Consider the following 22,572-nt stretch of genomic DNA (forward strand, 5'->3'; position numbering starts at 1 on the left):
CTTATAAACACTGCAATATATATATATATATAAAAAGGAATTGTTAATTTTGAGTCTTTCAAGGTCATGCATGGGGTTGACTGCTTGTGGGATACATTTGGATAAACATCTGCCAAATGTGTAAATAATATGCAGGCTCATTGGAGAATTTGAATTTATCCCTTGGCTAACATTTGTGCTTATCCCACTCTGAGTTAAAATCATTTTGGACGTACAATGAAGGTAGGAGGCCATAGGGTCAGTTAAGCAACTAACTAGCAAACACTTAGCACTGTGCTAAAACCACTCAACACAATTTAGCATCCATTACACACTGGTATCCAATCTGGCGAGTGTTGCGCTGACAAGCAGCACTAACATTTTTCTTAAGAAATTCTAAAAACCCTTTTTTACTTATATTTAGTAGGCAGGGCAGAACATAAGCATAATGTATTTGATTTAATGGATGAAACAGGTCTGCGGTCGTGATAGTCAGGACATATTGAGGAGATTGTTTTCTAAATGTTAAAACAAAAATAATTACAGGACACTGTGATATCAAGCATATTGATATCGCTCTGGTGATTTTGGCTAACGTCCCGTGGGCAAACTACAAACCGCCCTGTTTCTCCGCCCCCGAAGCAATCAGATTCAGCGCAACAAGTGCACTGATGCTGTCCTGTCGCGACGCTGCCTGGAGTCATGGCTCTCTGGCTGAGCTTTTCCACCGCAGCGAACCAACTTTAAATTTTCAACTGAGGCTGTTTTGACCCGCAAATCTGCTTCGTGTCCGGTTGGTTTCGGTCATGTGCCGTTAAATTGCCTGAGGGTGTGCTCGAGCCACACACTTAATGGAAAGTTTTCCGTCCCGGTAGATCTGTGACTACGGGGTGTTTGTTCTTGTGAATCACGCACCAGACGAAATATTTGCTGGTTTTTGTTCACTATGTACTTTCGCATTCATCACTCGTCTGTTTAACGATTTTCGCTAAGTTAATATGCGTAATTCGTCGGACATTGGACTGTCGGAGGAGTTAGCCGCGGCTGACGGTTCGATCGAAGCCGCACAACTGTTGTGACACCGGGCCAAGACACCAGTCAAGAAGTATGATAAAGGTAAGATTCCGCGTCTAAATAACACATTATTTTGGGGTTTATTAAGAGGGGAGATAATAATGTTCTTTTTATTATTGTTAAAATTAGACTATATATATAGCTATATGTCACGTGAATTTAAAATGTGCGTTCATAAGTTCGGCAGCACTTAGCATCTTGCCAGTGCCGTTGGGTTCAAAAAAGAAGCTGAAGGGACTCAAGGGAGGAGGGGGGGGGTATTGTGTATGCGTTACTATCCCACATGTTGCCATAGTGATGTGGGGGGTGTTCGAGCGCGCAAAGCTTGTAGGGAGATCGGAGAAGACGAGGAGGGGGTTGGTTGGTTGGGGTGGCGAGGTGCTTCTTAAAGAGCTTTATGGAGAGACTGAGTTAATTAAACTCACAAATAAACGAGAGCTTTTTTCTTCTGTGGAAAAAAAAACAACTCTGTAATTCGCCTTCATTCATTCCAGCAGGCCGCTCTTAAACCTGAAATATTTGTTTTGATCTGTACTATAGCGTTACTGCTTGAAAGGTTTTCTTTCTATCCAAAAGATAACGTTATATGTTTTCAGATATGTAAAGAAACAAATATTTCACTCAGTGTTTTATAAATCTCTGCTTCTCAGCCAGGGACCCGGGGCCCACTAGGGGTCATCAGCAACACTGCTGGAAAGAGGAGAAAAACGGCTTAAATCAGGTTAAAATGGTATGCTGTTCTTAACTGGTTTAGCTGGTCTCACAGTCTGGCCAAGCTGATTTTTAGCTAATTGGTCAGCTCTTTTAAAACCAGCTTGACCGCACCGTGGGAGACAAGTAAACTTTATTTATCTAAAGTGAATTTATTTATTTGTTTATTTATACATTACCCTAATTAAAGTGTCTTTGTTCAGCTTGCAAGCTTACATAATATCTTTTATTGTAATATTTTTTTCTCAGGAAATATTTGAGAATTTAAAAAATGTGATTTGAAGGCCTGGAAAAATATTAAAATGTCATGAAATATTCTATAATATATATATATATATATATATATATATATATATATATATATATATATATATATATATATATATATATATATATTAGTTATGCCAAGCTCTAAAATATCTTATGAGGTAAAAGCTTACAATATCTGTAAAATTATATTCAATTATATTATAATTAATTATAAGGTTTAAATGATTAAAACCCTTATCCTGTAATCACTAACAACTGGAAAAGTCATGGAAAATCATCGTTCAAAAAGTGTGGGAACATACAGTTCTCGAAGCTTCTGAAATTACGAAAATAATCAAGGTTAATTACGTTAATCTACGTAACGTTTGAAAACAACCAGCTTTGTCATCATTACAGCCAAAGCACCAGATTTAAAGTATCTTAGCCTACATGGGGGGCCTTCGAAACATTGTCTTTGACAGCAGGGGTCTTCGGAGTACAGAAGCACTGTTATAAATGCCCTGTAAAATTGATTCCCTTTAGGTTTGTAAGCGACTCATTTCTCATACTTTAATATAATGTCTAAAGTCCACCACGTTTGTCGTGCAACCTGTGTGCTGCAGTTGGCATCATAATTTATAACAGATAAAAGAAGATTGCCAGAAAAAGAATGTCACTGAATTTGTAATTCACAATAACAGTTTGTTAGAAGTATGTCCAGCACTTTCGCTTCTCTAAACAATTGCTTTGCTTTAAGACGTCAACAGGTCTGTGCTGGAATGCACTCCTCCACACATAATGAGAGAGTTTTCCTTATCACAAGACACGCATAAAGAACTTTAATGCCTCACTGGGTGCCTCCTAAGCCACGACTGCCATAAATCTCACTTCCCACGCCTCTTCTCAACTATCTCACTCTCTGATACAGCACAAATGCATTAATGTACTAAGTGTTTAATGGTGTTTTGCCAATAGAAAGCATTTGCTTGAATGTGCTTTTGTATTGAAGTCATATTAGCCATAAACAGTTCCCTGAATTCTAGTTCATGCAAAAATTAAAGATCTGTCATTATTTACTCACATGTCGTTCCAAATCTGTTTGACTAACTTTTTTCTGTGGAAAACAGTAATTTTTTGGGGAAATATACTGGCTGCTCCAAAATGACAAATGACCATCATAAAGGCATGTTCACACCAAGAGTAATAACTATAACGATAAAGATATAGCCTACCGGTAGTTCTAAAAATCATTCTAAATATAAAAGAACAGCAGAGTCCAGACAACAACTATAACGATAATAAGGGCACAGAGGAACGATATCACGATATATTGGAATCACTTGCGGAACGATTTTTTTCCAGCTGATGAACGATAATAACAACAGCCAATCAGAATCCATCCTGCTTTAAAGAACTCGAGCATTTAAAGTAGCAGATGACTCGCTATTCGTTCGGGTCACATGACGTCACTGTCGCTTTGCGCCGCCATCTTTACGACCAACGGTCTCAGTAATGCCTGCAATATGTTGTGCAGTTGGCTGCAACAACAGCTGGTATTTTATTCTATACCAAAAGAAGGATAGAAGAGAGAATCATTTATTTAAAAGACTTGAAGTCTCATGTTGATTTGTGGTTAATTATATTTCCATTATACTCTCAATGCCCAACATTATACAGACAGATATCGACGGATAATGTTTTTTCTTCATTTTATTTGTTGGATCTGTTTAAATGTTAAAGCACTTTATCATGGCAAGTAAGTTAGTAAGATTTGGGGTTGTTTTGAATATAACTGTCTGTCTGTCTGTCTGTCTGTTAGTTAATACCTACCTAAATCTAATAAAAAGTTTTCTGAAGTTCATAAAGATATTGTCTTCATCCCATGCGCTTTAGATGTTATTTTGTGTAAGTAACGTTAGCTCTGCAGACGTTGCATAATCTCAGCCTTGAAATGCATATTAAAGGACTAGTTCTTCCAAAAATGATAATTCTGCCGTCATTTACTCACTTTCATGTGCAAATCCTTAAGGTTACTTTCTGTGGAAGACAAAGGGACATTTTTGAATATGTAATGGAGACTCTTCTTGTCGATGTAATGAAAGTGAATGAGTAACGTTAACCTACTGGGGGCTGTCACGCAAAAAATAATAATAATAAAAGACAAAACATCATAAAAGTGATCTAATACGACTCGTCCGTTATATTAATATCGTTATTTATTCATATGATATCTTTATGTGACGAACAAACTGCAATTTAAGTCGTTATATTATAATCACTGATGAGCTTTACCTCTTGATAGCTTTTAATCGCAGCCGAATCGTGAGTGAATCACTCAAAAAGATTCGACTCGAAAGATTCATTCATTTCGATATTTGTGTGTATTAAACCTTCTCTATAATTGAACATCTGTTCTTTCGGACAGACATGGCAGTCTTTTATGATCTTCGGCTGATGTCTCTGGCTGTGCTGATGCTGGTGTCTCAGCTGGACTCTGCCAGTGCTGCTGTTCGGTTTAGATAGATTCATTTATGCCAAACAGCCGAACAGCAGCAGATTCATAGATTCATTCATGACATCACCCCGACTCTCATGAACGCGCGCCATGAAGCTCTATGACTTGAAGTATTTCTATATATATTATGGAAGGCCAAATGGGGCAAGTCTAGGGCAGATAATAATGGACAAAAGAAAACTGGGGGTAACAAATAAGGTATTTTCTCCAGGTATCTCTGTCTCTCTCTCTCATTCAAATGGGCAGTTTGGGCGGCCATGGCCAGTTTGGGCGAGATCGGTCGTAAATATGGTGGCATTCTATTTGGTAGTGACGTAGGTGGCATCTATGAATAATAAACAGAACGTTATCGTCCGCTGATGTGGGCGCTCATATAGATATCGTTATAGTTATCGTTATAGTTATCTTGGTGTGAATGGGCCTTAAACATAGGCTACCATAAAATTGTTTCATATGACTTTTGCGCTGTTTTACCAGTCGTAGAGAAAATGTGATGAGTTTGCATGAGGAAAAGACAGAAATTAAAATTTCTTCTACATCTTTTTTTTAGTCGGTTCATGGGAGTTCACGAGAGAAGCAGCGCTGATTCACGAGCAAATCTTTTTTTTTTGAGTCGGATCTTATTGAATCACCGTTGATGCAATTCACAAACTAGACTGATTATATTCTCGAGTTCAGCTTACTGATAACTGGCCAGTCGCAATGGTTCACAGCCCACAGCAGACTATGTTTAACTTCTTTAAGTCTGTTTCTCACCCAAAGCTATCTTCAGAAGACTTGTAATATAGTATTGCATCCTTTTTAAAGCTTGAACATTCAGTCCCCATTCATTGTAATTGCACAGAAAAGAGTAACCCTTATATAATTCAGATCCAGTCCTTTAGTGTTCTACACAGGTTTGGAATGACATGGGAGTTTAGAGAAAGTTCTGACCTTTCCAAATAGCATAGCACTTTTTTTCGCAATTGCATAGACATGTCATTGACATGTTTTCCACCAGTGGACTTGGAGTAGACAAATGCAGGTCATGAGACAGGTGAGATGAATGTGGTGTCAAGTGTAGCATTACTTGACGCTTCCCATGCCTGAAGCAGGCAGGGTGTGTCTGCCTCCTATGTGTCTGCATCTTGTTCTCGCTGATAAAAAGGAGAACTGGGTCGTATTGTGGTAGGTAGTATCAGTAACCAAACAAAAATAATAAATCTTTGCAATCTTTCTTTCATACGCCAAACCTGTCAGACTGATTTAAGGTTATTGCTTCAATGAACATTTTCTCTCTCTCTGCATATGTGTCTATGTGTGTGTGAGAGTGTGTTGGACAGTATGCAGATATACTGATGCTAGTCCAGACTGATAAAGCCTTATAATCAGATTAGGACAGGGAGAGGGGTGCTGCACATGTTCTCATGTGGGTTTGAGCGAGTGCAGTCTTGTTTTAAGGGATGAGGAAAGCTAGAGTCCTTTCGCATTTTCACTGTGAAACTCTTTCAGCCAGTGGAAGGATCATCAACGGGTGAGTCAAATGAGATTTTGTACTCTCACTTTAAACATTGAAACAAGATAATCAATAAGGATAAAAATAAATCTGAAATTCTAGATGACTAAAGGGCGTGTACTGTAGCCATCATAAGCCAAAATGAAAGAGTAAAAAAAGTTTTTTTTTCTTAGTAGTTCAATAAAGAAAGCATTGACATTCCATAGTGATGTGACAGCTTGGCAAGACTTGCTCATCTTGATGGGCAGATCATTAGAACTGGTGTGGTTGGTTATTCATAGGAATTTCCTTAGTCAGTACGCATCATTTTGTGCTTATGTGCTGTACTAAGTCATCCTTCACTGCTAACACCTTCATTTTGAAAGGGATAGTTCACCTTAAAAATAAATATCCTGTCATTATTTACTCACCATCATGTTCTAAACCAGTATGACTTTCTCTGTGGAAAGCAGAAGATATTTTGACGAATGTTTCTGTTAATACACTGAAAGTCAATTGGTTCCAAAACAATGAAAAAGTCATACTGATTTGGTAAAACATGAGGATAAGTAAATGATGACTGTGTTTTCATTTTTCTTGCACGATTTGGGGTAAAATTCTAATTGCGATTTTTCTAATAAAAATTCCAGGTTTGCTGTGCTTGTTTGTAGTGCTGCAAACAAATGGGCAAAAATGTTGTGGTTATATATCATAATGACTAAAAGAAATAAGTATAATTTTATTATTACTTCTACTAAATAAAATATTAAACATGTAAGACGGTAAAATAAAAAATGAGTACAACTAAAATTACAAAAGGGATATTTACCTAATCTCGCAGGAACATTTAACTGTTCCGAGGTGCCGATTAATTTCATATGAATTTGGACGATGTGAACATATTCCTCCTTGTGTTAAACCTCTTATATAAGTAGTTTGATGTCTGGCACAAGGAAGCATACATTCTCTATCCTCCTCCGCCTGGAGTTGGAAAATGAGTTTCTGACTGCTGTCTGTTTGCGACATAAAAGCGTGCGTGGCTTTAAGAATGTTGAGTCAGTGTTTAGTATACTTGCACCAGTGCATATTAGTTGTAGGTGTGTTTGGGTGTATTAGAGGCTTCCGTAGGCATGCTTGTGTTTATGTTTGTCTTGAGTTTAGGGAGTTTTGTTTGAGCCTGACTCCAGCTGGTAACTGCACAGAGGTTGTTTGAGCTCTTAATTAATTCTTACTCCGCAACAGTGATGATACAGAGGAGGAAGAGTAGGAGAGAAGTTCAACTTTAAACTCGGATACGTTGGACATGTGAGTAGACTGAGGAGTGACTTGAAAGTTGAATTAATTGCATTCTTTCAAAGCTCTAGTTAAACAAAAAGGTCAGATGGCAGCTTCTTCCTCATGCCTCGATGGAGCTGAGTGCTAATGGGTAGCAGGACTTGAAGTGATAGAGATCAGCATTTGAGTTGAAAATTGAGCTAAAATCAAGATGGCAGAAAACACATTTCAAGTAATACATGTCACAAACATAAGTACAAGTACTTAATTTGCCTTGAAATCAGCTAATTAAAAACAGTGCTTGTTGGCTGGGCTTGACATTCACTTTTTTGCTCACCAGCCACTATGGCTAGTGGTTTTCCAAAGTTACTAGCCACTTTTGGACATTATTTTATGTGTATTTATTTTGTCCATTTAAGTGCAATAAGCAACAAATAAAAACTCCATTTATTACTGAGAGGCAGCTTTATGTGCGTGCACTTTGGGTGAGAGCACAAAACTGCGGGAATTAGTAAAATTATGCGCAATACGTGCAATCCCACGCAGAAATTCAAGCCCTGTAACACCAACAATATTCATCCAGAGCAAATGAAACAAGTGAGTGAGGGGAGGTGGGTTTTTGTGTCAGCTCGCTGTCGGAGAGATGAGAAAGCGCAGCTGGTACTGTGTATCTATTCTGCTGAAAATGAGTATTGGAATGTTTTCAGATATTTCAATATCAGAAATCTATATTTTTGACAACACTGCATTGCACTTAGTTTATTTTTTCAGATGACTTTTTAAAAATTTATTATATATAAAATTCAGCCTACCAAAGTGGCTAGTAGGAGTGACTGCATTACACACCACTGCTGAAATCCAGCTGCATTACATAAAGTTAGTTATGAGGAAGGGTGTAGCTTGTTGTGACAAATTACCACTCAGTTTGATATTTTATTGTTTATAACATGTACACAGTGGGTTGACTCTGAACAATTAAATTATCATAAAATATATAATGTCAAAGGTCCAAAGCTTTGATTCTACATGAAAAAGATTGGAGATTTGAGAATCAGCTCAGAGAGATAAGACTGGATCACATTTCGTCTATACTGTAAAAAATATATTTTAAGTATTTCATTTAAAAAAAATTCTACAGCAAGTGCTATGATTTATTTTCATCTGTGTTGTGATTTATTTACATTTGTGAGCTTGTCTGAGAAAATACAATATTAAAATTTGTGATGCGATTTATTTGTGATTAATCAGTTTCAGCATATCCTGGTATCTCTGTTCATTCTTAGTCTGCAACAAATGGGTTAAAACAGCTCAACCCCCTAAGGTCTACCCCTCTCTCCTCACTCAGAATATGGCTAGAAAATCCTGGGCAATTTATTACATTAATCACAATGGATTAGGGGTTTTCATTGCCTAGTCATGCTTGCAAAAGCCTTTCATCATTGCGAACATCACACCAGGCAACAACGTCCACACCCTGGTAGGGGGGCCTCTCTTTCTCAGGAATTTAAAAAGCACAGCCTAAATCTTTTACAGGAAATCTTACAGCACTTACTGTAACCTACTCATGCTACTTACCGACACCCTCCAATTTGCCAGATAAAGGCATTATTCATCCATAGCAGGAATGTTGAATCTTAATTTACACCTGTGTGTGGATATAAGTACACTTTGAATTACTTCACCTCTGCTGAGTTTAAATATTTCATAGGTCAAGTAAGCAGACCGATAATATAAGGAAATAGTTTAAAGTTCTTTCATAATGTGACTTATCAAACTTATGGTTATCACAGTGGTGTTGTATTGTTTCATTGAAGTGTGTTAAAAGTTAAGATCTTCCTCAGACAAAACAGTGGGTCATTTATTGTCTCACTCCACGTCACATGCTTTCTTTGTTCTTTGTTCCCAGACTTGATTTAAGTTAGTCTGCTTGTTCATTGAGATTGAACTTTCTTCAATCTGGTTCTGCAGGCACCTTCGTCGGACCCGCAGGGATCCTCTCACAACAATGACCCGCAGAGTGACTATTTCACAAAGGAACAGCTGATGAATCCAAGTCTGAGGTCAGGTTGTAGGGTCCAGGTGCAACCGGTGCTATCTGAGCCTTGCTATGAGGAGAACCATCTTAACCATCTTGCCGATGGCCAGGCCAAGCTTTACCCTTCCAGGACTGTGCGTCTGTTTTCCACCCAGACAAAATGTGAGGACAGTAGAGGTCCACCTGTCACGCCACAGGCTTGGTCTGGATTGGCTGGTTTCCGCGTCATGGGCTCTTTCAAAAAACTGCGGACTTCTGTGCTCCAAGGAATCCAAAGCCGGAGCAATGCGATGGCAGCCGGTCAGGAGAGAAACATGTCCTTGATGCTTGAGGATGGTGCTAGTTTCTTAGTAACCAAACGAGAGTTCGCGACCAATCAAACCCATGAATATGACAACGTGACGAATGGGTTGTCTCAAACTGGGAAGACGTCTTCTGTTTCAGATGAGGAAGATTGTGAGGAGGAAAAGGGTGGGTTTCAGAGGAATTCCCACTTCTCTCAGAGTATGCGCAAGGCTTATGGGGCAGGACGGATCTCATTGCTTGACATAGTCAAGACAGAGAGCCCTTCCACCAGTGAGCCTTATCCTGGCAACACTGTGGAATCTGTTGTACCTTGTAAGAACCTTGAGACTCAAGAAAATGTTCTCAAAAGACTAAGCAAAAGTGCGGATAATCTACATGTCTTCAAGAGCCATTTTAGACGCAAAGTCACCTCAACTGAGCCACAGAACCCAGAATGCACCCATACTATAATTCTTCAAAGGACCACCAGTTCCTCATCGGTTGACTTGCAGGAACACGGTACAGTTAGGCATCAAAGCCCCATGAGGACGCGAGGACATTTGCAAAAGCTTGTCGGCAGTTTAACAGACCTGACTGTCAAGCGTAAAAACACACCAGACCCCACTCCCAAAGTACCGCTGTCACCTTTCAGTAGGCTACATGATGACTACTCCCGCAGAACTCCCTGTGTATCCATGAGTGAGCGTCAGCGGAGGCCTTTACCCACTCCTAGCAAAGCCCAGCAGGCCAACGCTCATGAACACATCCCAACTTTACACCCCGCTCCCTCCTGCCCCGCCGTTTATAGTTCCACCCTAGATGACTCTTTGGAGCCTCCTAACAAAACAACAGCCCTCATAAGTGACTCTGTCCAGGTGGCTGTGTCCTCAACAGGTTTCTGTTCAGATGCCCCAGTCTGTCCACTGGAAAAATACTGTGAACCTATGGAGTGCCATCAAAATGGAAAAAATGACCACTACTCTCAAATGCCAAAGCAGTGTTCAAGTCCAAGTCAAAAGCAGGCAGTCAATGGCCTTAACGCTAACTTGGAGGTAAGACACTCTTATGACCCCATATTGTCGAATTTAAAATATTGGCCTGTATCTACTGACATTTGTGGCATAATGTCAATTACCACAGAAAAATTTTGACTTTCACTATAAAAAAAAAAGTACAGACAGCTAGTGCATGTATATTCACAGTTATAATTGACCTACAGTATTTTTTTTGCACAATAGCGATAGTTTGCATCTCTTTGAATGATTAAATATGCATTTGTGCGTCAAATTGTCAAGGCTAATTAACATGTATACATTTGTTTGTCCGGACTGGTAAAATTTCTGTCAGACTAAAGCCTCAGGTATACTTCATTGTTTGCGCTCCGCTCCATCTTCAGCATAGTTTAGTGAGCAAGCTTGTCAAAGTATATAAAGGGCTTAAATCACTTGCACGTGTGCTGTTGTCTGCAACAACACAAAAACTGGGCTGTGGACTGTGTACGCTGACATAAGCGGACTGAACTGATAACAAAAATTACGTTGAGCAGACAGTTCGCAAGCCAGAGCGGAACGCCGACAATGGAAGTATACTTTCGGTGTAAAGAGTTTATCTGACATTTTAGGAAGACAAATTATTTATTGCTGTAGTCATACTGTAATCAACCCTTTAATGTGCATGTAAATGTACTTGCTTACAAGTACACAAGGCAAGGAGCAATAAAATACACACTGTATAGCAAAACAAAATTGTAGCTTACAAGAGACTAGTGTGGTGTTGGTGTAATTATTTATTTACCAGACTTTTCAGTGTAAAATAGTCTCATTATTTCTTCGCATTTCAGGACCATGTAAAACATATTAAACAAACATGTAAAACAAAATATTTACTTTGGAGAACTTTAATGGAGAACAACTATAAGTTCGTCTACCTAAAACCAGGAGTCAGTTTAGACTACTTACAGTACAATTAAATAATTTTACACACCTGTGATCACTATTTTTTTATATTTTTAATGTAATTTCCTGTGGGACATTATCCTATAAATGCTATTGGTTGCGCTTAAACTTGTGTTGAACATGGAAGATTACAATAAGACATGCAGTCTGTGGCCCAAAATGTGTTTCGGAGCCAGCCATTTCTGCATACAGGAACAAAGCTGGAGAAATGTTAGTTTGTGCTTATAATGTTAGAATTTGTGCCTAGGTTTGCTTGGTAAGATTTGCTGTGCACTTTCATATGTAACTTTTTTTGTATCTCCTCGAGACGATATTGATTACCTGTTTTTGTTGTTGTTTGAATTAGTCTGACTGATGATGAGCAAGGTCGGACAATGACTTTTCTTACTGACTGTCAGATTGTAGATGTCAGATGAACCATTGCCATAAAGTCAAAGAGGACATGGTAATCTTATTCTAAGCATTTAACTGGAATAGACCAGTTCATTGGATGACCTTGACCTTAACACAGGGAGTCGTAAATTACAGTAGACAGATTTTTGTCGAAGCATTAACTTTTGTGCTTCGCGTCAAATGTCCACACAGGTGACCCTTGTATCTGATGATGCAACCACAGCCTCATTCTGATATGTTATAGTATGAAATACTATAATATGAAATAGTTATAAAATGACTGACATCTCATTTGGCAGTACTTCCTCTGAAGTGGTACATTGCTACAGTGTCACATGGGCTGCTCAGCTGTGTGGCACACAGCAAGTAGAGTTAATGATTAGCCGGATTGCTTAAACGCAGCTCTTGGACCTGTGGCTGGACACGTATCAACAAGGACTGTCTCTCCTCCCCAGAAGAACCACCCAAGGGTCGAAGTCCAGTAATCAAACCAAGCTAGCTTAGGCGCAAATGGACTCCAGTAGGTCAGGGAGAATTAGGACATATTAGAAACATGTAGACAGGCTACAGCGAGCCAAGCTCAGCGAAACTTTATTTTGTTTGTGTGTGCATTGATGTGTTTTCATATATACGTTGCGTCTTCCTTACAATGGTGCTGATTTATTGTGTGCCTTTTCAGTGTCTATGGACTGAAGAGAGAGAAACTGATGATCTTGAGGTAAGATCTGATTTTGTGTGTATTTTATACAGAATTGACTACATGCTGACAGCAAATATTACATCAGCACTAACTAGAAAATTAAAATGTGCTTATTTCTTTTGTCAAACAACATTACTGTTCTTAAAATCATATTTCTGAATCCATCTTGTCACTGTCACATGCCTCATTTGTCAAATTGCAAGAATAATAACCAGTAATTGTTTCATCGTATTCAGTCATTTTCTAACATAAGTGCGTCTATGGATTCACAGTTATCACTGAGTGTCGGCATAACAACATAGTGCCGGCCCAAATCCGGCCCACATCTGGTACACACGGATTCCACAAGTACCAGATGTGGGCCGGATCTGGGCCGAAACTGTTGCTGTCTGGGTAGATAATTTGCCTCTAAAACCACTTTTGTTTTGCTATAATATTTTGACTTTTTTTCTTATATGTTAATCATTTTAATTTTAATGAATCGTTTTATTTAATGAATCATTAATCGTTATTCATCACTCTTTAATGAACTAAAATCTCTTTAAGGTGTGTTATAGTTTTTGTATTAATCACTGGGTCTTGAACACATTAATGTCCATGGTTAATATTTTTAGATCATTCATCAGATGTTGTAGGCCTCGAAGAATAAACTAACTGCTGACATTTGATTTCTCCTCTAGGCTTCATCAGATGACCTAGTCAGAAATGCGTTTCTCAAAAGTGATGAGATCTCAGCCACTGCTGCTTCATCTGTCACAAACAACTGTTCCTCAGAATCCCCCTTGGCAACTCCAACAACACCAAACTCTCCAGCCTTTTCCAGTGACTCTCCCACTTCTGTAGTGCCTAGGAAAAGGGCAGGTCGCTCCAGACCCCGTCCAGTGTCTGATTATGGCCATCTGGCCAGGACAAAGTACTGCATCCCAGAGGAGGACAGGGAGTCTGAGAATATGGACTACACTTCCCAAAAGGACTACAATAGCAATGGCAGCTACATAGAGAGCAACAGACCTGAGAATGGTCATGTGTGCACTCAGACAGAGAGCAGAAAGAGACGTCCCATCTCTGTTATTGGAGGAGTGGATCTGTTTTCATCCCCAACTGCTGAGCAGAAGGACGACACTGAAAGTTTGCCTTCTGTAAGGCCTATTGCACTTTTTCTTTCTTCTATAGTTTGTTTTGTTGTTCAGTTTCTGCACAATTTTTGTGACATAAAACTGAGTTACAAAAAAATGTTTCAGAACAGATTACCCAAACACTTCTCTCCATCTTTTATTATTTGGACAAATTATTGTCCAGCCTCATTGGTCAAGAGTCCTGTTCAAAAAAAAAAAATCTGATTGGCTAACAGTCAGTCTGATTTATTTATTTTTTATTTATTTATGCCTGTGAAGGGCTGTCACAGAGACAACTGTCAAGATGCAAATTATAGTGGCTTTAAGGGCCTTTTTAATGTAGATCATTTGAGACCTGACAGGATAATAGGGAGGGGCTACATTGAGACATGATACAGGCCTGATTCAAACCCATGTGCCTTTGAGTACTACAGCTACTTATGTGTCACCAGCATGTGTACTTCCCACTGTGCAATGGCTCTGATAGGCCTTGTGTACTTTGAAACCTGCTTACATTGACTTTTATTTTGTGAGTAGATGCTATACTGTATATATACATTAAGTATTAAGACAACAAGTAGTTAACAATTTAGTTAGTGTATTTCGTACAGTGTTGGCTGATGAAAATAATTTACAAGGCTATTTTAGAGGTTATGTATCACAGAGGCTCAGTCTTTAATAAGATACACGTTTTGATGATCTAAACACTAATATGGTCCCATTAGGTCTCTCCCTTGGGGTGTAGCATTATGAGTTTATAATGTCATACTTCCGGTGGTTTGACAGAACTTTTCAGGCCCTGAATGTAACTGCTTTTGTTCTTTATCAACAATGCGATCCATGTGTTATATAGAAATACTTTGAAGACATGCTGATTTGGGTTGGGTCATTTTAACGATTCTGATTCTGCTTATCGATTCCTAATTTCGATTCCAAAAAGGTAAAAAAAAAACACACAAAAAAACTTGGATATAATTCACATTTATTCTAAGTCTTATTGCAAAACATTTAATCGGAGATGAAAACCATGAACAAAAATCAACAGGCTAAACACTTACACAAGGAACTTTTGCCTATTGTTTAAAAATACCTTTAAAAAAACCGAATATAAATTTCAAGCATTATTAAAGACAAGTAAACGCTCAGTAATCAAAAAAGAGCAAATAAACAGATTAGCAATCGAACAAATAAATACACCTGAACATAGATACGATTTAAATAAACAGTGTTTTAAGTTTTTCAGGAATTCTGGTACAGAAACTGTAATCAAATGTAAAATAACACTGGACTTAATAAATAAAATATACATTACAAATATAGTTAAAAAAGTTATTCAGTCAAGAACAGCTTTGTCTTTTGTTGTTTGATTAACGTTATTATAGAGACAGAAGCAGGAATATTAAGCTGCTGTCACGTTAAGATGCACGGCTCCAATATACTGTTACACATGCATTTTCTTTGTCAACTTTTTACGTTAACTTAAGACATAACCGACTGTGTTTACAAGGTTATTTTGACACATTTTGTGTGTATTTGTCCATTTAAGTGCAGTTTAGTATCACGCATCATACAGTATGAGATCTAGGCAGCTTTCTGTGTGCACAATGTGTGCGTAGCACAGAAAACAGTGCGTTGTTTTAATGGTTTGTCATGTTTAAATTTTAAGTATTTATACAGCATATCAAGGTGGTATTTAGGTTTTTACTTATGTTTATATAAAATGTGTCCAGACAGGATTTTTATTATTGTTTTAAAGTAATTAGAATAGTAATAATTATTACTATTATTATTTTACATTATAGTAATAATAGTTTGGTTGGAAATGTGCTTAATTAAAATGTCACAATGAACAACAACAAAAAACATATGAAACTAAAATAGGCTTCATTTTTCTCATGCAAAATTCATATTTTTTTCCTTTTAATTTCTGGCAAATATCATCTAAACATTTCTTTGTGAGATTCACCATAAAATTCAATGTTATGCGTGTAATGTTATGTACTTGGCCGAGGGGACAAGCTAGCGTTTCAGTGTTTATTATCTCACAGGTCATTGTCCTGCTCTGAACAGTCACTGAACTCTGAACATAAGGCCTGCTGGATGGTGGGCTCCTTTTAAGGCTGCTGATTAAAATCTAATCTGTCATGTTTTGTTTCAGCCGGTTTCTCGTCCTCCAGTGCCCTCTCACAGAGTGCCTCCATACCGGGCCGTGTCTGCCCGTCTGAGACCCTGCGTCTTCTCCCAAAGCACACCTATCGGTCTGGATAGGATGGGACGGCGCAAAGGGCGCAGAATGCTCAGTGGTTAGTGTGTTTTTGTTTATATGCATGTGTGTGTATGTGTGCACTTGACCTACAAACATGAGGGGCTCAGTGGTGAGATTGTTTTGATGGAGAGGGAATATTGATTCTCTTGTGCATAATTCCTAAGCTCATTCAGTGTGGTTGTATTATAGATGGCAGCTCTGATGCAATGCTCGATGACAGTGTGAGTGAGGAGGACGGCAGCTTTGAAGAACTGACTGAAGGAACACCATATCTCCAACCAGAAGTTGATCTTTTCACTCTCAATCAGGTTGTGAAAATAATTTTTAAAATCATTTTACTGCTGTTATCACTTACAGTCTTCTATACAGTCCAGGTCATATTTTATATTCTATGTATCTTATCTGTTTAGTCATGTGTTTGTATGCAGAGTTGTTTTAGTGTATATACTTGTGTGGGATCGTCACACACTTCCAGTGCATGATGTCACCCTGTACTGTTCTTATCATATAATTTTATCTGACCTTTAGCCTCAATATTTTAGCCTGACTATAATCTTTCTCCTTCTCCAGTACATACTCTCGGGCCATGCCGTGTATGCAGAGGCCCTGTGGGATCATGTCACAATGGAAGAGCAGGAGCTGGCCTTCAAAGCCGGGGAGGTGATCCGGGTTCTGGATGTTCGGGAGCAGGACTGGTGGTGGGGGATGGTGGGCGACCGCGAGGCCTGGTTTCCCTCCAGCTTTGTGCGGGTAAGTCGCACTGTGAGCCTCTTGGAGTAATGAACGTGAAACAAAAGCTAGTTCAAACACACAGAGCTTGAATGTAATAATAATAAAAGCTTTTTCAAACTCCCAAAACTCCCGATTTAGTTTGAAATGACGTCAGAACAGTTCATTTTTTTTAATTCGCTTGAACTATATCATGGCCCTGCACGGTTGCTCCGGGTGACCCAAAAGGAAATGATAGACGTGTCATTATGGATGCGTGTGCTGATTGACCGGTTGGAGGAGATGAGGGTGTACAGAATGGTGTTTTATTGTTTCAACTCTAGATTAATGCATTCCATTGTAAATGGAACTACGACTCTTTGTAGATCCAACAAGATGAGTCAATCAGACACAAAGAGTGTCGGTGATTTGATCTAAACTTCCTGTAGAAGTGGATTAACCGGTTGTCTCAATCACAGTTGATTGTTGTATTAAAATTGTGCTTCATCATGGTTACCCTCAGTTTGATCCTCTGGAATTAACCGTAATGATATGTTGTCGTCAAGGTTCGAGTGAATCAGGGGGATTCGAGCAGTGACAGCGTGGAGAGCGTTCCAGATGCGGAAGAGTCCGTCCCATCAGATGCACACAAACAAAACTCGGAGCACAGGAAGCAGATGAGAGCCAATGTGGTCAAAGAGATCATGGACACAGAGCGCGTTTACATAAAACATCTCAAAGATATCTGCGAGGTGAGCCTCCATCCCAGCCATTTCACGTTGACCTTCTTCTGTAGTTTGGTTTCTGGTCTGTGTACATGCACATCAATTTAGCCTGAATGGTAGGCTAATCAGTCTCCTAGGCCTATCATTTTAAATATGAGATTATGATTGAAACACTTTTGCCCTCTTTCAGATAACATTATCTCAGAATATAGGTGTAGTACTCGGAGTAGTAACTCCACCCTAGAGGAATGCAGGAATACTGTTATTAGATATTGTACAGTACAGATTTTATGGGTATTCAGATTTAGTTTTTGAAAGATATTAATACTTTTATTCAGCAAGTATGCATTCAATTAATTAAAACTGACACTAAAGACTTGTACATTGTTACAAATAAAACATTTTTAAACATTATTTTTACATTTTTTTTTTTACTTTCTTTTCATCAGAGATTCCTGAAAAGAAAAGAAATTCACAGTTTCCACAAAAAAATTAACCAGCACAATTGTCAACATTTATAATAATAAGAAATGTTTCTTGAGCACCAAAATTATATTCAAATAGAAATGTTTTTTTTTTTTTTATGTAAAAATATTTATATTAACATTATTATTAATATTAACTTTTTTTTTTAAAAACTTTTGAAGAGAGGTGTGTATACTCTATACTAAGTATTATGATGATGATTATTATTATTATTGTTTGAACTATTTTTTAGACCTTCACCACTGCATATAATGTAGTTTCACAGCAGTATGATAAAGTGTGGTCATGTGACTTCATCACATCACATCACATTGCTTTTGTATTTGTTTGTTTTTTCTTTTCATTAAAGGGATACTCCACTTTTTTCGGAAATATGCTCATTTTACAACTCCCCCAGAGTTAAACAGTTGAGTTTTACCGTTTTAGAATCCATTCAGCCGAACTCCGGGTCTGACGGTACCACTTTTAGCATAGCTTAGCATAGATCATTGATTCAGACGAGTCCAGTAGCATTTCTTTCAAAATGACCAAAGAGTTTCAATATTTTTCCTATTTAAAACTTGACTCTTCTGTAGTTAAACCGTGTACTAAGATCGACGGAAAATGAAAAGTTGCGATTTTCTAAGCCTATATGGCTAGGAACTACTCTCATTCCGGCGTAATAATCAAGGAACTGTGCGGCCGTAACATGGGTGCAGCAGGCGTAGTGATATGACGCAGCGCCTAAAAATAGTCCCCAGCTCGGTAACTTCTTCCAACGTGACCGGGACTAAGTTTGTCTAACCTATTAGACCTATTTTCAGGCGCTGCGTCATATCACTACGCCTGCTGCACCCATGTTACGGCCGCATCTATCTTAGTACACGGTTTAACTACAGAAGAGTCAAGTTTTAAATAGGAAAAATATTGAAACTCTTTGGTCATTTTGAAAGAAATGCTACTGGACTAATCAGAATCAATGATCTATGCTAAGCTATGCTAAAAGTGGTACCGTCAGACCCGGAGTTCGGCTGAATGGATTCTAAAACGGTAAAACTCAACTGTTTAACTCTGGGGGAGTTGTAAAATGAGCATATTTCCGAAAAAAGTGGAGTATCCCTTTAATGAGTTGCTTGCAGTAAACTCAGATCTATACAGCATTGACAAATGTCCACCAGATATTCTGTGCAAACCTCAAATTTGCATAATAGTTTCTGAAAATAGCCTGGATTTAGAGGGAACCCTTCTCATTGCTGACCTCTGCTGGTCAAATGCTTAAAATATTTTTAGTGAAGGAAACCTTTCCAAAGCAAAAATCTCCAAATGAATATGTTAATTTTGTTGTTTTAGGGATATATCCGTCAATGCAGAAAGCACCCTGGCATGTTTACTGATGCAGAGCTAAAGACAATCTTCAGCAACATCGAGGACATCTACAGGTTCCAGAGAATGTTTCTCAAGGACCTAGAAAAGAAATACAACAGTGAAAATCCTCATCTAAGTGAGATTGGCTCCTGCTTCCTTCAACAGGTACCTTTACACGCTCAAGAACATTCCTTACACGCACAAGAACGGTTTCCTCACAAATTGCACGCATTTCTTTACATCTTTTTCTCTCTGTCAGGAGGAAGGTTTCTCCATATACTCGGAGTACTGTAACACGCATCCTGTGGCGTGTGCTGAATTACAGCGATTGATGAAACAAGGGAGATATAAACACTTCTTTGAAGCCTGTCGTCTCCTACAGCAGATGATCGACATCTCCATTTCTGGCTTCTTACTCACACCTGTACAGAAGATTTGTAAATACCCTCTTCAGCTGGGAGAGCTTTTGAAATACACACCCAAAGACCACAGGTAGCGCATTGTCTTACAAACCTTTGTTCAAAAGTTCAAAAGAACAGCATTTATGTTTTGTAACATTATAAATGTATTTGATAATGATAACTGTCACTTTTGATCAACTTAATGTGTCCTTGCTGAATAAAAGTATAAATTTCTTTAAAAAAAAAAAAAAATTACTGACCTGAAATTTGTAGTGTATATTTTTACGTTTTTGTATCAAAATGATCATAATAATAATAATAATAATAATAAAAAAAAAATTCTCCTCAGTGACCACGCAGGGGTGTGTGCCGCACATAAAGCAATGAAGAACGTGGCAAGTTTGATAAACGAGAGAAAAAGGCGACTTGAGAGCATCGACACCATCGCTCACTGGCAGGTGGCCATCCTCCACTGGGCGGTCAGTGACAACACATATTTACACTGTGGTCAACATTACTTAAACACTATTTCTGAATTATTCAAGGCCTATCCTCTCTGATCTTTTTGTATAAAGAAATTTGATTTGGCAGACGTGTGCGTGTCTAATGCAATAAGATGTTAATTGGATACCACGTTGATCTGTTTATTAGATTACTTATTAGTTCATACGCTGGGTCATTCACAGGGCTAAATGTGGCTTTGTGAACAATTTATAGACCAATAATTTCAGGTTTCAAAGCTTGTTTGAAGATTTCAAAGTTGTTTAAAGCAACCCTTCTTTCACTTCCTTTAGGGTGATGATGTGTTAACGCGAAGCTCCGAGCTCATCCACTCCGGCGAGCTCACGCGGATAGTACGACCCGGTAAGACGCAGCAACGCAGCTACTTCCTGTTTGACCACCAGCTGGTGTTCTGTAAGAAAGACGTCCTGCGGAGAGACCTGCTACACTACCGTGGCCGTATGGACACAGATCTACTCGAGCCAATCGACCTGCCTGATGGACGGCACGCTGAGCTGGGCCTGCTGAAGAACGCGTTTCTGCTACGGCATGCGGAGAACCTGAACGTGCTGTGTGTGCTGTGCTGCAAGAAGAACCAGGACAAGCAGAAATGGCTGCAAGCGTTTGCTCGAGAGCGCAGACGGGTACAGGAAGACCAAGAGATGGGTGAGTCTCACGGCTGAAGGCATCAGTAGGGATAGGAATATGCCAGTGAATTCAAAGAGTGCCATTCTCTTTTTGTTTTTTGGTCTCTTTTCAGGGATGGAGATCACTGAGGCCCAGAGGAAGAAAGCAGTTCACAACGCCAGGAAATCTAAACAAGGCAAAATGAAAAGTATGTCCAGTCTTTCAAACTATCTTTGTGCGGGTTATAATAGTTTTCAATTGAGTTTTAAACGTAGTATTTATTTATTTCTATAATATTTTCATTTTATTTGTCATTTTAATTCAATTTTAATTTTGTTTTTCAAATTTAATTTTGTTTTTGTTTTAATTCTGTCATTGATAGTTATAATTTTTCTAGTTTTAGTTTTTATCTCAAGAAACGATTTAGTTTTTTTTTTGGATTACAGATTTTTTATTTGACTTTTATTTGAGTTGCTTTTAGACTCATGAAAATGTATTTTAATTTACTTTCAGTTTTCCTTTAGTTTTCATTAGTTTTCATAAAGTATGTGTAATCAATGGTATTTTATTTTAATTTGTCTTTGCAGTTTAGTTTAGATCTCATTAGGTTTTATTTAAATCTTTTTTTTTCAGTATTTATTTTAGTTTTAATATTTTAGGGCTTGCAAAGATAATGCTCTTACTGGTATCATTTAAAAATGTTTAATTAATGTTTAATGAAAACTGTTAAATGTAATTTCTAAATGCATTGTAAAGGTTTCAAGTTTTATATTGTACTATATATATATATATATATACACACATCCATCCATCCATCCATCCAACACACATATATATATATATATATATATACACATTCATATATATTTTTATATATATTTATATATACAGACATACACACATAGATGTATATGTATATATAAATAGTTTTTTCCCAGTTATGTTAGTTTCATTTTTTTATGTCTATTTCAGTTAACAAAAATGTTTTCATTTTGTTTTGATGATAATGACACTGGGTCAAAAAATGTCTATCTAATCAATATCACATGTATTCATGGGGAACTGAATGGAATCTCCAAAAACTGTTATGATTACATTTTAGTAACATGTCAAATCACCAACCTAATCTGATGAAGTCATACTCACATTCTGTGTCTGTCTGCTTCCAGAAATGAATTATTCTGGTCATCCTGTTCCTCCCCACCATCAGCCCCTACATCCTCTCCATCAGCGACATGTGACCGTGCCAACCAGCATCCCCCAGCAGCAGGTCTTCTCTTTAGCAGAGCCAAAGAAGAAACCGTCTCACCTGTTGTACTCACTTGCACGCAGTGCCCTCTTCAGGAAGTGACAAGAGACACTTTCTGTTTTTATGTCATACTGAAATGCATACACATGAATATGTATATTTATATACGTATAAGTAGGTATGTGTGTGTAAATGACATGTGTGCCTTAGAATAAAGGCTCATTATTTAGCCTTAACTAAGTCAGTGTGTTAGTATGGGAAGTGTTCGTTATCTTTTTGTGAAGAAGCTGCTTCCCTTTGGGTTTCTCCTGTTCGTCGTCTCACACAAATGTGTCTTTTATGAGTTCTATTCAGATTTTTAGCTACATGACTAAATAATTTTATTGCTTTCCATGAGGCTGGAGCTTTGAAAGGTGTAAAAAATAAAACGGCAAACACTAACCTCTACTGTGTTCTGTAAATAAAGTTGAACCAAATATACACAGTCTGTGCCTGAATGTGTTCA

General features: G+C 38.0%; 1 protein-coding gene across 2 annotated transcripts; it reads left to right on the plus strand.

Moving 5' to 3' along the window:
* Window positions 1–201: 201 nt before the first annotated feature.
* Window positions 202–22,547, plus strand: spata13 (spermatogenesis associated 13). 2 transcript variants are annotated; one of them, XM_084398531.1, is made up of 14 exons: window positions 202–222; window positions 9,246–10,649; window positions 12,625–12,663; window positions 13,326–13,784; window positions 15,919–16,063; window positions 16,216–16,334; window positions 16,597–16,776; window positions 17,301–17,486; window positions 19,275–19,454; window positions 19,549–19,781; window positions 20,040–20,169; window positions 20,485–20,857; window positions 20,952–21,026; window positions 21,988–22,547. In XM_084398531.1, the coding sequence occupies exons 1-14, from the start codon at window positions 217–219 to the stop codon at window positions 22,167–22,169; spliced, it is 3,711 nt and encodes a 1,236-aa protein (XP_084254657.1). In that variant the 5' UTR covers window positions 202–216; the 3' UTR covers window positions 22,170–22,547. The 2 variants fall into 2 exon arrangements, with proteins under 2 accessions (XP_084254657.1, XP_084254656.1); XM_084398530.1 differs by lacking the exon at window positions 202–222 and adding an exon at window positions 623–1,095.
* The last annotated feature ends 25 nt before the right edge of the window (window positions 22,548–22,572 follow it).

Source organism: Rutilus rutilus (genome assembly GCF_951802725.1).
Source record: "Rutilus rutilus genome assembly, chromosome: 24".
In the NCBI taxonomy this organism is placed as follows: Eukaryota; Metazoa; Chordata; class Actinopteri; order Cypriniformes; family Leuciscidae; genus Rutilus; species Rutilus rutilus.

Bases quoted from the DNA above. Each gene is read 5' to 3' on its own strand.
- spata13 (XM_084398530.1), top strand. The intron at 17,487-19,274 runs GTGAGCCTCCAT...TTGTTGTTTTAG, and splicing joins ATCTCAAAGATATCTGCGAG to GGATATATCCGTCAATGCAG. The intron at 19,782-20,039 runs GTAGCGCATTGT...AATTCTCCTCAG, and splicing joins TACACACCCAAAGACCACAG to TGACCACGCAGGGGTGTGTG.